General features: G+C 40.3%; 1 protein-coding gene across 3 annotated transcripts; it reads right to left on the bottom strand.

Moving 5' to 3' along the window:
- Window positions 1-12,310: 12,310 nt before the first annotated feature.
- On the bottom strand, window positions 12,311-16,320 carry LOC143128544 (GTPase IMAP family member 8-like). 3 transcript variants are annotated; one of them, XM_076289854.1, is made up of 6 exons: window positions 16,179-16,320; window positions 15,244-15,927; window positions 14,350-15,147; window positions 14,196-14,264; window positions 12,980-13,150; window positions 12,311-12,572 (listed from the first exon to the last, which is right to left on the bottom strand). In XM_076289854.1, the coding sequence occupies exons 1-6, from the start codon at window positions 16,204-16,206 to the stop codon at window positions 12,403-12,405; spliced, it is 1,920 nt and encodes a 639-aa protein (XP_076145969.1). In that variant the 5' UTR covers window positions 16,207-16,320; the 3' UTR covers window positions 12,311-12,402. The 3 variants fall into 3 exon arrangements, with proteins under 3 accessions (XP_076145969.1, XP_076145970.1, XP_076145971.1); XM_076289855.1 differs by having other exon boundaries at window positions 15,244-15,919; XM_076289856.1 differs by having other exon boundaries at window positions 12,507-12,596.

Below are 16,320 nucleotides of genomic sequence, written 5' to 3'. Positions count from 1 at the left end.
ATGGAATTCAAAACTCTATATAATGCAAAAAGCTACAGCACAGCAGCAAGGTGATGATTGGGGATTGCAATTAATCATAACTTCAATATTGTTTAATTTTTTCAGCATATAAAAAACTGTACCTGAACACCAACGGTGGTAACTTCTGACAATTCTGTTAATAAGATATTTTCGACTCACCGTCCTGTTTGTGCAACCTGTGTGCCATGTTTCTCTCTGCTAATCTTTAATACTCATTACAGGGCTCCAGACTAACTTTTTGCACTGGTTGCACTGGTGCGCCTAACTTTTTTTCTTAGGTGCACCAGCACAAAAGTTAGGTGCACCCAAATTTTCAACCACATCGCATTTAACACCGCAGCAGGTTCACTTTCTTTCCTTAATTACTGTCCTATATAGGTTGTCCTATGACTTATGATTTACAATTCTACAAGAAAAGTAACTTAATGTGTTGGTGCTTTAAGTGCTTGAGCTGAAATTTAAACTTAAAACATCTCAAGATTAATTAAATAAAAACTAGATGTACAAAATATGACCGCCGCGGCGCCCAGTCCAGCACATTTTTTCCACAAAAAGAAATCACGCTGAAAGGCCTATATGATTCTAACTGTCTCACTAAATTGCATTATCCACACTCAATTCTCACTGGTATCTGCTAGACAACAAGTACCAAAACATGATTAGTTCATAGATTTCACATGTAAAATTCATTTTATACAACCCCACCTCCATCTTGCCTGTTTATAATTCTGAGAAATTCTTGATTGTTTGTGTTATGTTTATGTTATGTGTGTGTGTGTGTGTGTGAGTGTGTGTGTGTGTGTGTGTGCGCGTGCGTGCTTGTGTTTGTGCCTGCGTATGTGCCTGTGCATGCAAGCGTACATATGTCTACTGTGTGAGTATGTGTCATACGTATGATTACTGTGAATGTATGTGTGTGTGTGTGTGTGTATCTGTGCACATGTGTGCACATGAAATGGGTTAACATGACCCCTGGAGGCAAACATACAGAAAAAAATGGTCATCCTAGGCCCTACAGTTCTCAAGATATTCACAGAGAACTGTGTCTGCCCTACCCTCCTTTCGGGGGGTCCAGTACAGCGGGGGGGCTACAGATCAAAACGAAAAACGACGGTTCCATGCTATCCATGTGGGGGTACATGCCCACCAAGTTTTGTGTACCCCGGTCTTTCAGTGTCCCGGGAATCCTTGTTGGTGTACGTCACTAAATGTACACATAAATTATTTTATTGTAAGGCCCCCCATGAACGAAAGTACACAAAACTTGGCATGCATTCGGAGGGTGTCATAATGATCCTACACTTTTAATTTCGTGCAGTTTTGACCTTGTCAGCCAGAGATATTGTGATGAAAACACCTCATTTTTTGCTTTTTCATTTTTAACTAGGTGGCGCTATACATAAAATAAGTGGTAATGGGATGGGTTGACATGCCCCCTTAAGACCAACATAGATTAAAAAAAAAGGTGGACCTCCTAGGCCCTACGGTTATCGAGATATTCACAGAAAACTGTCTCCGGCCACCTACAGGCCAGTTGATGTATAGTAACATAAATGAATTTATTGTGTGGCCCCCCATGAACGGAATTCCACGAAACTTGGCGTGCATACAGAGGGTGTCATAATGATCCTACACTTCCAATTTTGTACAGTTTTGACTTTGTTAGGTCACAGATACCTTCAATTACAACACCTCATTTTTACTTTTTTGTGTTTAACTAGGTGGCGCTATACATGAAATGAGTGGTTATGGAATGGGTTGACATGGCCCCTTGAGATCAACATACAAAAAAAAAAATGGTCCTCCTAAACCCTACGGTTTTCGAGATATTCACAGAAAACTGTGTCTGCCCTACCCTCCTTTCGGGGGGTCCAGTCCAGCGGGGGGGCTACAGATCAAAACGAAAAACGATGGTTCCATGCTATCCATGTGGGGTTACATGCCCACCAAGTTTCGTGTACCCCGGTCTTTCAGTGTCCCGGGAATCATTGACAGAAATTTGGGCATGCGAAAAAAAAAAAAAAAAAAAATCTGCCTAAACCTAGGCTGCGCGGCGGTCATAATAACAGTGAGTAAATTAACAGTGCACATCTTTTGAGGGCTTCAAACTGCACATCTCATGGCTCAATGTCTTACATACTATCCTTCATGATCTTTAGGCCTTGGCTAAACCAGCTCGCCATGCTAGCATCTTCCATAGAAATGGAAGCGTTAGCGTTAAATTCTGTCAGGAAGACTCAATGCTACGTCACTCATTCATTCATTACTTCCGACCAATCACCAGTCTGCATCAGCCTTTATAATCACTTTACTTTGCACCTGCCTGTTGCTTTCAGGTGCCGATTTTCGATGTTCCGTATCCATGCACGGGTAGCTAGTCATTCACTTCGCCACAACTTTAACATGTGATGCAGTCACAGACCAGTAGCTTAGCCTACCTTACGTTCGCTTCAACTGAGTTGGACGCATCTCACCAAAGTCTCGGGGGTTTCCATTAATGTAGCATAGTAGCTTGTAAACGTCGGAGAGTAAGGTAGGCCAAATTGTTGCCACTGTTCGGATTGTCCACCCGGTCTTATCAACGGAAAGAGACAAGTTCCGCGGCTTGAAGGTTCTCTTTCACCCTAGTCTCGTGTTAGATCCTAGTTGCTTAATGAGGTTAACGTCGTATCGCAACGCAAATATGGTTGCTAAACTTCTGACGAAAACCGTCAGTCTTATCAGGCTACGCTGTTAACATACATGTATACGGAACTTTTTAAAAAACTCAGTTAGGCTACTCCAGTTATCGACACTCGCGATGGTTTCCTTGCCAAAGTTGCCATGATACAGCTTTGCTAGGTCCACATCCTAGGCAAATTGTCTTGCTGGTCAGGCTGTTGTGTATGGAAGGCCAACAGGGACAAAAGTAGGCTACTCTTCCTTCTTGGCTGCAGTGTTAGTCGCAGAGATGCTGTTGGTATTGTCTGCAGGGCGGTAGGCTACTAATGTCATTAGGCTAACCCATAATATTTCCGATGCACCTGAAGGCCATATTAATCAAATTTTCATTATCTCATGTCTGGCTGATCATTATTGTCGGTCATCGTCTGTTACTGTCATTGGTTATGTGTCTACATAATATGTAGGCCCATACATTGTGTTCGTTGATTTAACTAATGGCAACGTAATGGCAACATAATGTATCATGGCTGTTTATTTGCCTGCGTGCTAGGTCCTTTGAAAATGCTATGTCTCCTCTCTAACCACTCCATTCCTTGCAGGTCTTCAGGCTGTAGGGACTAGAACAAGATCTTTCCTCAAAGAGCAACACCTCTAGCAGGCACAAACTCTCCTTCAGGCCAATACTGCACTCACCCTAATACTTTTTCCAAGCACAATGCACTTTGCTTGTCGTCATTCGTAATCTCCCATTACGTCACGGCAGCCGCAAGCACAGGGATGGGTTTCTTCCCATTTCTTCATTATTTAACATCTTAATAATCTTTCAATTTTCAGGAGCAGCTCCTCTTTTAATGTAAATGCCTCTCTCTTTAATTTAAGGGTATGCATCTGTCGGCAGTGGAGTACTGACCCTCACCGTAACTATCTACTTCATGCAGGGATGCGGGGCTGGTTCACGTAGGCCTATAGCCAAAACGTTCATCGAGGATCAGTGCTTTGGTTCATATTTAATCTTACTTCATCCAGGTCATGTGATGTTAACTTATTTACCTCCTCATCTAAGCTATACGCTAACCCTTCATGTCTTTATCCCACCACAGTAGGAGCAGCAGCATTAGTGAACTTGCTCTGTTAAATCATTAGATTTCGCTATTCACTATCGAATATCCATATGTCCTCGGATCTCAATCACATAATTCTCAATCATCATATAATAAAATCAATCAGCAATTACTAGGCTACATCACCAATTCACTCTAACTATTTAATTTACTAGGTCTGTGATGCTGGTTCACACATTCTAAACACCCACTTACTCTTGGCTCTGGAGCAGTGCTTTGTTCACATTTAATCTTATTTCACCCAGTCAGCATGATGAGGATTACTCTTCCATCTCTTGTCTTTATTTCAGTTATATGCTAAACCATCCTCAGCGACCATCCATAAGTGCTAGTGTACTCCAGCTATGTATCTGTTGATTGTATTTTGTCTTGTCCTGTTGTGTCCTTAGGTCTGCTGCTGGTTAGTTAACCCTGGCTCTCTTTTCACTCCCTATCAATTCACTCCTCGAATGTGTTTCTCATGGCTTTCTATGGGTTCATGCGCTCTGGGGAATTTTGTTCTGACAGCCAGGTTTTTAACCCTTCTCAGGATCTGGCTTGCTCAGCCATCCTCTTCTCCTCCCACTTCTATAGTGTAATTCTGAAACATTCTAAAATGGACACTTCAGGTCTTTGTCATTATCAGATATTCTAAAGTAAATAACTCTCTGTCCCTATACTTCTATGATCAACTATCTTAAACTTCACCCACACACTTCTCCTAATGCACCTCTCTTTCTTCTACCCACTGGGTTATCTATGTCTAAACAATGGTTCAGAATCCACTTGTCGACAGCGGTTGGTAGCTGCGGGCTTTCAACCTCCCAATATACTGGCCATTCCTTTCGCATTGGCGCTGCAACGTCAGCAGCCGCTCTAGGATTACCTGCATCCTCAATCAAGTTGCTCGGAAGATGGTCTTCGTCGGCTTACGAGTCCTATATAAGACCTCAGGGTCAAGCCCTTCTAGATGTGCAAATAGCTCTCGCAAGCGTCAAATAAGGTAAGCTACCTTTCAAAGGTCTGGTGGTGGTTATTCGGCTCAGCTAAAGCATTATATTAATTAAGATGGACCCGAGCCACTCTTCTCCAGTCACTAGGCACAGCTGGCACTTTAGGCACAGAAAAAGTGTTAATACATTCTAGTCACTACGCACCGCCGCCCTTGGTCTAGCTTCTGCAAGCAAAACCTTGGGTAATCTCACGTCACAAGTTAATTTTTTTTATCCTACCATCACCCCACTTCACTCATCATATACATACGCAACTCGACTCTGCAGTCGACTCGAATAGCAATAATCAAATCGCAATCATCAATCGTTATCGAACCGAACGATCATTAAGCACTTTCCACGGGGATTTGCACCACATTGCATTACATTCTTGCCGTGCAAGAACCGAGCTTACGAAAGCTCTGAGCTTGTGCAAGCTCCTCGACTTCGCTGCAATCGCTGCAGACCATGCTGGTCATTTTCTTCTTTTCACCAGAGAGTGCTCAAGCTTTCTATCTGTTTCTCTATACCTTTTCTCTCTGAACTTATTACCCATGGACAATGTCTATTTCATGTTTTCCTGTCTCGTTTCGCTAACGTTACCTATGCTGCTCATTTTATTTTGGGCCTTTCCAAGAGCAAGGTGCAAAAGCATGGCTCACTCTTTTCATCTTGCCCTTGGATCTACTTTAGCTCCATTCCGTTGCAGGATGCGGCTTGCTCACGGAAACAGTCATCACATAGGGGTCGTACTTAAATCGGATATAATCTGTCATGGACACTACACCGTGCTGTTATTTTGGGTAAGTCAACATAATTAATTCACTAATCTAAACCTTGCTTTGTTTACATATCTATCCTAATAGTAGGCCTATACGTTGTGCTCAGAGTTTCCGCTAGAAAAAAATGGTGCCGGTCAAAGTGACCGGCAGAGGTTTCGTTTTCCGGACATTTTGATGATATGCCGGTCAAATATCCTATTATCTCTTCTTAATTAGTCAAACTGAGGAAAACTGGAGACAGGCTATGTAGCTTAAAGAATTACATAATCTGTATAGAATGCAACATGTTCATTAGCCTAACTTAAACATGCCTAACAAGATCTAGCCAGTATCTTTTCACGGACAGCAAGAGTCCGCTTCGTTCGTTGTTTTAAAAAGGCTACGTTGTTTGTTGCTGCTACCCACGTTATCTCAGTGGTGACTGTTTAACTTACACAGATGCGCACACACAAGAATGAGCGCTCACACCACTACCCCCTAATGCTATGCCTCTTTATTTGATAACAATAAATTAAGAAATGTTTCCTATTCTGGGAAATGTTTAGTTTCTTTTTTTTTCGGCCGCGGTTCAATGATACCGTTTAATTGTGCCAGAAATTATCCACGGACCAGTAATCGCCTCGTCGAGGAGGCCCTAACCCTGCAGATCATAGACAGAGAACGCATATACCTACTGTATGCTTTGGGTAAAGAACACTTTGCATGTCCAATGTACACGGAGAATGACAGTGTCTTGGAGCGGCCGCACCCCCCGCAACTCCACTTCCAATGTCACTGATTCCGACAGATATACGCCCGACACTTCTGCTTTTTATCTGGTGGTGATGGAGTTGACCGGACATCTGAGGCTTCAGACGTTACCAATTTATCATCGCGTCTGGCCTCTGAAAAAACGTTTAAGGCTAGTCTGCCTGCCTGGGCCTGGCCATGTTTGAACCGCCTCTCATTTGTTCGTTGTTTAACATGGACGTTTTAAGCGTGCGCTTCCTATTTTAAATGCAGCATAGGTTATGCGTGTTGTTTAATAACTTTCAAACGGTAGAGCCTGTTCATTTAAAAACATAGCCAAAGGACGTATAATATAGGCTTACATATTAAGGCTTATTCTCAAATTCAGATTGCGTTAGGGGACGGGATTATTAGCCAATTTCAATCGGACAATTTGACCGGAGAGATTTAATTTTGTCGGACATTTCATTTTTTTTCCGGCCAATGTCCGGTAATTACCGGACAACGGAAACCCTGGTTGTGCTATTTAGCTTTCTTTAACATGGCTTTACCTCTGCCGGATGGACAGTAGTCTGTTAATTTCATCTGCTGTACATCTTGTCCTTGCAGCTTCTGTTCACCATTGAACTGTAACAAATGGAGTTCACAAACTGTAATATTTTACATCAACTTGCTTATCAATTAAGAGCTAGCTACTCCATTTGCTAGTCACAAGGCTCACAAGAATCTATGGACTGTATGGTTACTGAGTTCTTAATTACTAAAGACTCACTCAGCAGTAATGAGCATTTTGTAATCAATGTACTTCCTCTTGCAAATGTCTGGTGGTGGTTATCTAAATGTAATCATATTACTCATCTCTTCGTTTCTGGTGCCCGTACTGGCTTGGTCGCATTTGTGGTCATAATCTTCTTTAACTGCAAGCGCTATTTCTTCTGCACTAACCTGAGCTTCTGCAACTGCAAGCTCATTGTTCCCCGAGCATTTGCAACTGCAAGCTCTATCCCGCTGCACTAACCCTGAGCATCTGCAACTGCGAGCTCTATTCTGCTGCACTGACCCTGAGCATCTGCAACTGCAGGCTCTATCCCCTGCACTGACTGAGCATCTGTTTACCCTGCACGTTGTTAGTTAACCCTTGAGCTAAGCTTCTGCAAGCACTAGTCACTCAAGCAGTTGTGTTCAATGGGTTGAACATCTGCAAGCTCGATTCCCTTCCATAACTTTAAATCAATCATAGAATTTGAGTCACAGGTGATTGGATCCATCATTATAATCATCCTCATCAAATCAGTTTATTAGTAGTATATTCTTCATGTGTCTCTGCTGTCTGTCTTGCTTTTTCTGATTCATCTCCCGAGTTCAACCGGATAATACAAAATGCACTGTTTAATATTGTTATGCTCTATTTCAGAGAGGATGACCATCTAAGCATTCTGGTGGGTATCTTCATTTCTTATTCTTTGGGGGTAGGCTCCACCCCTGCCGTCTCATACCGGCAGGATCTGCAAGGGTCTGCACACTCGGTGACCTGGACCGAGGATGGGGCCTATGCCAAAGACTGTCTTATTGTTGCTTATGCCTTTTGTATATCCTTTGATGGATTAAAACGTGTGTTATCTTTCATTGTACCTTCCTGAGTCTTTCTGATAGAAATGTATTTGAGCACAATTTAAAGAGATGTTGTAAACATTAGCTACCTAGATGCTACACGCCGTCGAAAATACTGTACGTAGCAAACGACGACGCTTTAAAAGGTTATACTGAAACTAAATAAACATCTAAATCGGTTATTTCGGCCTAACAACAGATAATGTACACAGCATGTGTAGTAACAAACAGCAAAAGTTAGGTTAATTCACATAAATGTATATAAAACGCTACCTACACGGCGTCGAAAACATTGTACGGTTTCATGTTACGGTCCCAACACTGATTGTACGAAATCCTATGACACGTAACATACTTCCATACACAGCGCCGCTGAACGGAAATCGTCATCTACGAGCTTTTCAAAGGTAAAACATAAACCAATCAAAGCTAAGAAACGAAGATAACACCCTCCCCCAGTAAATGACACATCAAAAGTCCATTGGTCTAATCTGTTAAGGGTCACTCTGACGATTTTATATGCACGGAAGCGAGTTTTCGTGTACGAATGTTGATGCGGAACTGCAGCTAACGTTAAATATAGCTTGCGAAACTGAGTTATGCTAACACCATCTTCAGCCTGGCATTTTGACAGTAAACTCAAAAAACATACAGTATATATATATAAATGATTATTCTAAAGTTTCACTTGTAAGTAGCCTTCAGTTTCAGTTGAAAATTGTTATCTAACACTGTTTATCTTTTCTTCTATTTCTGCTAGGTGCTGCTTCACTCTGCTACTGGTGGTGGATCAGGCTGACTGCAACCGTTGGTCTAACGTTAGGATGCAGCACACGATAATTTCTAAACGGAAAAAAGTGAATAAATGTACTTGCTTTTCAAACTGATAACAAGTTGTCAATGGTTATTTATGCACGTGTGTGTAGCCTAAACCATACCTAGGCCTAGCCAAATTTATCCTGGCTGTAGATAAAGCAGGATATGAATTTCCCAAAATTACTGTATATAATATTACAGCACTGGTATTACTACTGTACTTAGTTACAGTATGATCCATAAGTACTGTGATTAAAAATACGGTAGACAATTCAATGCTGTATACATTACAGCACTGGTAGTACTACTGTAGTTTGCATTTACAGTATCAGGCATAGGTACTGTGATTTCATATACAGTAGGTGTACTGTAGAGTGAAATACAGCAACTTGCTGGTTATTTGCTGCCAGCAAGTTGCTGTAAATTTTACGTTAAACTTTTTACAGTGTTGCCATGCTCGAACTAAATGTGTCCATTCAATTCACCGTACACAATGACCACAGTATACATGCAGGGAATATTCAGGCTTTAAATGTAGCAGCGATATTCGGTTTGCGCCAAATACCGGATTAAATTGATTGATGCCATCAGAATGAATGCCATCAGTTGGTTTACACAACTCGCCGCAAAACTAATATTGCTGTTGAAAACCGGGTTACTCCCTGCATGTAACTGCGGTCAATGACGCACTCCTTATCGGCGATATCTGGATATCTGTATCTCTGTCGTTCGGAAAAGCCTTGTATGCATTGTTTGCAATTTTAAGACGTCTTTTCATCTGCAAAGACTCCTATAAATTTGGCGCAAGTGGCATTCCTGTACGTCGGGTTTACGTTCAAACTATTTTTCTGGTGAATAATTATTTCGGACTGAACTTGAAGGGAAGTTAGTTTCACTAGGCCTATCGTAGGCAACGATAAACTTGATCATCTCGGGCTCGTCTGATCGGTTTGCTGCTGCCAGCCGCCGAAAGGCAGTGGGAAAGGGGACATTTATCTCGGCCTATGTGACCACACTGTAATGCAACTACATCCACTCTGTTTATCTGACGGGTCTCTGACCTCTCCCTCTCTCTCTCTGCAGCACACGCATTTTCAAATTTACACACAGGCACTGGGCCACGGCCAATCAGAGGGGAGGTCCCGCCCTTCACTATCTGTGATTTGTTTAAACCACGATATTGGCCAAATATGTGTCTGTTATTGAACCAAAGGTAGAGTTTCAATGCGGACACTTTTTCCTCTCTCGAATAGCTGGTCGCACCGGTGCGACCTCCGATTTTTTTTAGTCGCACTTTTGAAAAATTAGGTCGCACTCTGGAGCCCTGCATTACAACTACTGATGGTATTGTATTTAGTCTGTTGAGCTCTGCACTGTGTTCTGTACTTAGCTGGTTTGATTATCACACACCAATGTCACTATACAAAAGGGAAATTATGGGGAAACTGGATATACAGCATACCATTATAATTGATTCATCGAGTGTTACCTCATGAGTAGAGGCATCAAAACAGCACAATGATAATATCATTGTTCTTAAGGCCTAAAGCTTAAATAACAAAAAAATGTAACCACTGATTTTTAGGCCTAGAATTTTTTATTTTTCCCTCCAATAATCTCGATGTAACCTTTTCTTTTGAAACATTGGTGGTCTTCATCCCCATTTTCTGCAGCCAAAGACACTATTTTCTGTGCTCATTTGGTACAGAGTCTCTTCCCAACAGGCATCAAGAATGCTATACAGAGAAAAAAACAAGGAAACTGGATATATATGACATGCAACAGCAGGTCAAAACAAGCTGTCTAATGAAAGAGAAACACAAAATGATGAACATATGACTTATGACATCTTGCCCACCAGAGCATTCCCCTGACTGAGGCCAAAATGTATTAGCAATGGTGACATTTTCAAATATTTTGGATAGATAGATGGCATGCAGATCCAGTTTCCACTATTTCTTGCCCTTCGTGTCTATTATTTGAACTCATAGGCAAAGTGAAACTAACTTCACCATGGTGTCAACGACAAAATATACAGTTAATTACTTTCACTATTGACTGACAAGGGGTTACCATCGACATAATAGCCTGAAAAAAGCAACACACCTACTGTTCGGATGACTGAATAAAAAACCTAAGGACATTTATCCTATATACTTACTTATACTTACAGTACATCTCTTGACACTGTGTCTTCAGCCGTGCTTCATGTGTGTCTTTCACTATTGACCAGGTTGTTCAGTTTGGGAATCCCTGCATTAGACTGTAACTCGAGTAAAGGATACCCTAATGACATATGTAAAATTAAAATGGAGTCTACAGAGATACCGCAAGTTACATCCACCAGATTGTTATTGTTAATGAAACCTTAAAATGGAAGGATCAAGTAGACTGGGTTAGCAAAAAAGTAAATAAATCAAATTGGGATAATTAGGAGGGTTAGTCATCTTGTCTCCAGAAATTGCCTCCTCACTCTTTATTATAGTTTAATTTACCCATACCTTTCATACTGTAATTTAGTGTGGGCAAGTACTTTTCCTTCCATCATACACAAATTACTGGTCTTTCAAAAGTGTTTTGTTAGAATTGCAACCTGTTCTGAATGGAGTGCTGCATCTACTCCTTTATTTAAAGAACTGAAAATCCTTAATGTTCATGATATCAATGTACTTCAATCCTGTGTTTTTATTTATGAAATATATATTTCTTGTTATAATTTAAATGCTTAAATGGTCTTGTTTATAGAACTACTTCTTTCCGCCACTAATTTCTCAACTTGCAGGACAAACTGTCGTTACTAGTTCTAAATGGATGGTTGCTATGGCCAAAGGCAATATAAATGGTCTTTTTTCGAAATAAATATAAAATATTTGTTTAAGCACACAAGCACAGTGTCGGCCTATATCTCATACCCTCTCACCACCACCTTCATAGAGCAGTTAAATTACGGCTACTACAGCCGGGATGCACATCCAAAGTGGGTATGTAACACATGTGTTCCATATTCCACAGCCATTCCAAAATAACTGGGAACAGCGCCAACATTTCAAAATGTATATTACATATGTATATAGGTTTTGTGTAGTCTACATTATGGCTGTAATGCAGCTATTACAGTAGGATCTCTTTATTTGATCTGTAATGTTTGCGTTGTAGTTATCTGCTTATGGAATTTTACACAGTGTCTACAGGATATGGCTTCAATTTGGTCCATTGGTTACGTGGTCCACATAGAAGATAGTGCATGTATAAAAAAGGGTGTTTGCTTCATATACAGCAATCGGGGATTAACTGACAATATTTTATTTGATATATTTTCATCAGATGCACTTTAGTCGTTACAACATAAAATATAAAAGAGAATATGACATTTCCAAAAAGATCAAAAAAATATTTTTAGCAATTAGACTATTTTATTTTACAGATAATTTTGAAACTCTTAAAATAATTTGTGGGGTGGAACATAAAATATAAACACACATCTTATTTTACAAATGTTCTCAGATGTATTAAGAGAAATGTATAACTATAAATCCATTCCAGTTATGTTCTTATAGAATAACAATTGATACATAAGTGATTGCATACAATGCTGTAGTCTGAACAGTCCTTGTCTAGAGCTTGTTGTGTCTTCCATCTTGTGGCCCTCCCACAAAACCACTGCATAGTGTGTGGAATCTCGTCTTCCTACTTACTGATGTTACTCATGTTCGAGCCATGGCTGTCCTTGTCACTGACGTTTAAAAGGTCTTGGGAGTCACTCATATAGGAACCATAGCCAGAGCTTTTCAGTAACCAGTCCACGACTTTGTCCCTGGATTCCCTCAGCTCCTTTGGATCTGGCTCAGATGAACCATCTGGGGATATTTATGAAAAATATACTATAAGATATTAGGTTGCACTTTACTTGAAGGTATACATAAGAGTGACATGACACTGTCATGAATGTGTCAATAACATTATAAACAAATCATAAACGTTTATGACATAATGCTTGTCATATAAGTGTCATTTGGTTTTTGTCATGACAGGTTAGGGTTAGGGTTAGTGTTACATGTCACTCTTATGTAGATACCTTCAAGTAAAGGATATTATATATTACATAAACACACACACACACACTGTAGTGCCTTGTGGTTGTGTACTGTATGAGTAATTTCAACCAATAAACATTTTATTTATTATTATTTTCTGTAATCAGGGTATGAATTCTTGCCAGCTGCCATACCATTTTGGTGTGTGATGTACCATTATGCTTACTCACCATGTTTAAGTTCCTTTACTGCTTCACGGACTAGCTCCTTGAGTATAAAGTCCCGCCTTCTCCATTCATAATCGAGCAGATCTTTCAAATGACTTGCAAGTGTCTCATCATCTGCCCGCTGCCTTTGGATGCTCTGGTCATTCTTATCATTCTGCAATTCATATTTTGCAGCTGCATTCAGAAGAGTAGATAGATAGATGGTTAGATAGATAGATATTGTACATAAATATAAAAACAATACAAATCTAACTTAAAGGAACTCGCTACCGGTTATTCACCGTCTCCCTTAGAGTTAGATAAGAGCAAAAACATTTTTGTCTCCGTGCATGCATTGTCTTAGTCCGGAAGCGTTCCCGCTAGCTTAGCTTAGCATAGTGAATGGAATCTCTTATCACCAGATAGCATGTTGTGAGTAAAATTCCCTAATTACTTCTTCTTGTGCCCTGTGTATTCAAAACTAGAGTAGAGACAGAATGGAATGTAAGACAAGGCAATTTGCTAGGCAGATATTGACTTGGGACTATATTGGGGCGAAGCATAGGCGAATCACTGCTACTTGGGTGCAGTGTGTGTATGATTTCAATTAGTAAAAAAAGTTTAATCAGTGTATTTGTGTTTTTGTCAATAATTTATTTAAAAACCAGATTTAAAAAATTTGATTATAAATATGTTTGATGTTTTTTGTTCATGTTTGTGTATATAGTTGGTTAAAATGAAATGACTACTTTAATCATATAGGTTGTGCTGAAGGATACAAGATTGTGACGCAAGATTGAGACCTCAATAAATTTAATAAAGACATATTAATGCAAAACAACTGCAAAACAAATGCTTATTTACCATCAAATTGGCTTCCTAAAAGTTATATTAAGGTGAAAATCTTTAACCACAAACGAATAAAATTGAAATGAATAAATGTAAATTAACCGCAATGTCCCATAGTCCAACGAATCATAATCAAATCAATCAGAAAAAAGAATGAAGAACATAAATGTATAGCCCACCCCTATAGGTTAATCGACATTGCCTAAGACATTTTACAAAACCAATGTATAACATGTATAGTATGCATAGTCTGGAATATCTTTTGCATACTGACATTGAAATGCTTGTAAACGTTTCATTATAACATAGATTGATGTTTATTTTCTATTTATTACTTATAAAAAAACATTTGGTAAAATCATGTATTAATGTATTGCACACGAATACTTACTGTAAGAAGGTTTATCCTGGAAGGTTTCACTATGGCTGATAGTGTCCATGGATTGTGATTCTCCCTGAACTAATCCAAAAACAAGTGTATCATTAAAGGAAACTAAATTATTTCTGAATAGACTTTAATGTGAATTCACTAATCACAAACTCACATTCAAGTGGATTGTCGATGCTTTTGTCTGTTTTTTGTTTGCATGCTGCCATAGCAGCCTCCCACTTCTTCCAGACCTCCTTAATCATCTTTTCATCTCTACGCAACCATTCTCTGTACAGTGCATCGATGACATCATCTGTGCATGCAACATCATTGTCTGCTTTGTGCCTTTTAGCCTTTGTTTCCATGTTTGTTTGAGGGGCCATTATAGGGCAATGCACACAATTTCCTGCCACCATCTGCTCTATCTTCTCCAGCAGCTTCCCAACCTCACTGCTACTCTTTGCTCTCTCACTAAAGACGTGATATCTGTTTCCGCACCTCTGGACGAGCCACTGCAGAGCTTTGCCCTCACTCTCGATGACCTCCTCTATGGTGGTGTCTTTCAGCAGGTTTCCGAATGTGAAGAGAATGATGGTGTGTCTCCATACATCCTCTCCCAAGTGTGTCTCCAATGTTTCTTGGATTATGTGTCTCTGCTCCTCATGGAATGACACATCCACCGGCAAAGTGAGGACGATAGCGTGAGGGTACTTACAAAGACCTACTCCTCTCTCTAACTCCAACTTAACCTGTCCAGGAGTGTACTTAGTCGGGAGGAACTTCCACCACCCAGGTGTGTCAACCACTGTGAGATTTCGGCCACAAACTTCTCCTTGTCTACTCTCAGCCTTCTCAGTCACTTTCCCAGGGGTAAAATGATCTCCATTTAGTATGATATTTCCTGCATAACTCTTCCCAGAGATCATCCATCCAACTAGTAGCATTCTTATTTCAGGAAGAGGGAGCACCTCTCCTGCAGGAAAAAAAATCATTATATATAATTACATATCAGGATATGCATTGAACTTTACTCCTAATGTCCTTATTCTTATGTGTTAGTAGATTTTACCTGTCTTGATCCTCTTTCTTTGTTCTGTGACTTTCTCTTTGAATTTTAATCCTCGTTCCTTATCAGCTTTCTTTGCCTTTTCAATATCTTTCAGTTTGATGTGGTCAACCTCAAAGGGACGGTGATGGTTACTGGCTATCAGTTCATCTAGCTTATCCAAAAGTGTTTTGACTTGAGATTGATCATCACGTTTGGTCTTGTTGTTAAAGACATGAAATCTGCCTCCGCATGTCCTCACCAACCACTCAAGGGTTTCATCCTTGCTCTTGATGCGCTCCTCAATGGTTTTGTCTGTCAATAAATCCCCCTTGGTGAACAAGACAATGGTATGCTCCCAGATGTTTGCACCCAGGAGCTCACAGTGTTCCACCACTGAAGTCTGTTCATTTTCAGTGAACTGATTGTCAAGCTTGACCACCAGGAGGAAGGCGTGGGGTCCGGGCGGACAGAGGGAGGTGCTCAGCACAAGCTCACGTTTGATGTACTCAGTGGTTTGGGTGGCGGAATAAAACCTCCACCATCCAGGAGTGTCAATCAAATTCACCTTCCTGCCCACAACCACGCCTTCTCTCTTGACGGAGTGTGTTGCTCCTTCCCCCTGATGATACGCTCCGACTCCCAGGAATGTGTTTATCGTTGCGGTCTTGCCAGACCGGTTGTACCCAAGAACAATAATCTGCAGCTCTTACAGGTTTGGAGAAAGACACAAAATGTTTCAGAAAGATGAATAAATAAACTTGTGCGAGTGTAACATGAATCACACAAATGTGAACAAGCAAAATAGCACTAAATCTACACAGCTTACAGACAAATAGTGTGTTTTGTTGCATTAATTAAAAGTATCAGGTGACATGATAACAAGTTGTCTATGAAACATTTTACCTGTCAATAATGGTCATTTCTGGCAAACTTTTAAAATGAGATTTTGAACTCACCATCCTGTTTGCATACCATCTGTGCCATTTTCTCCAGTAATCTCCAATACTCAGTATCGATATTCAGTTGGTACTCTACATACTGCTGGGTGACCTCTGCTAGTCACTGTGTTCTGCGCACAGCCGCGATAAAGTAGAACTG

This window comes from Alosa pseudoharengus, unplaced genomic scaffold (assembly GCF_046254945.1).
Source record: "Alosa pseudoharengus isolate Yale_2024_CS ecotype anadromous, Long Island Sound unplaced genomic scaffold, YU_APseudo_1.1 YU_APseudo_1.1_scf_1, whole genome shotgun sequence".
In the NCBI taxonomy this organism is placed as follows: Eukaryota; Metazoa; Chordata; class Actinopteri; order Clupeiformes; family Clupeidae; genus Alosa; species Alosa pseudoharengus.
Note: the sequence above shows the minus strand (reverse complement) of the source record. Positions and strands in the feature narration are given on the sequence as shown.

What these genes read in the sequence shown, in the direction of transcription:
- LOC143128544 (XM_076289854.1), bottom strand. Translation starts at nt 16,206, where the DNA reads ATGGCACAGATGGTATGCAAACAGGATG. An exon ending in GATGGTATGCAAACAGGATG is followed by an intron (nt 15,928 to 16,178) that starts GTGAGTTCAAAA and finishes CAAACCTGTAAG; the next exon opens with AGCTGCAGATTATTGTTCTT. An exon ending in AAGAAAGAGGATCAAGACAG is followed by an intron (nt 15,148 to 15,243) that starts GTAAAATCTACT and finishes TTTTTCCTGCAG; the next exon opens with GAGAGGTGCTCCCTCTTCCT.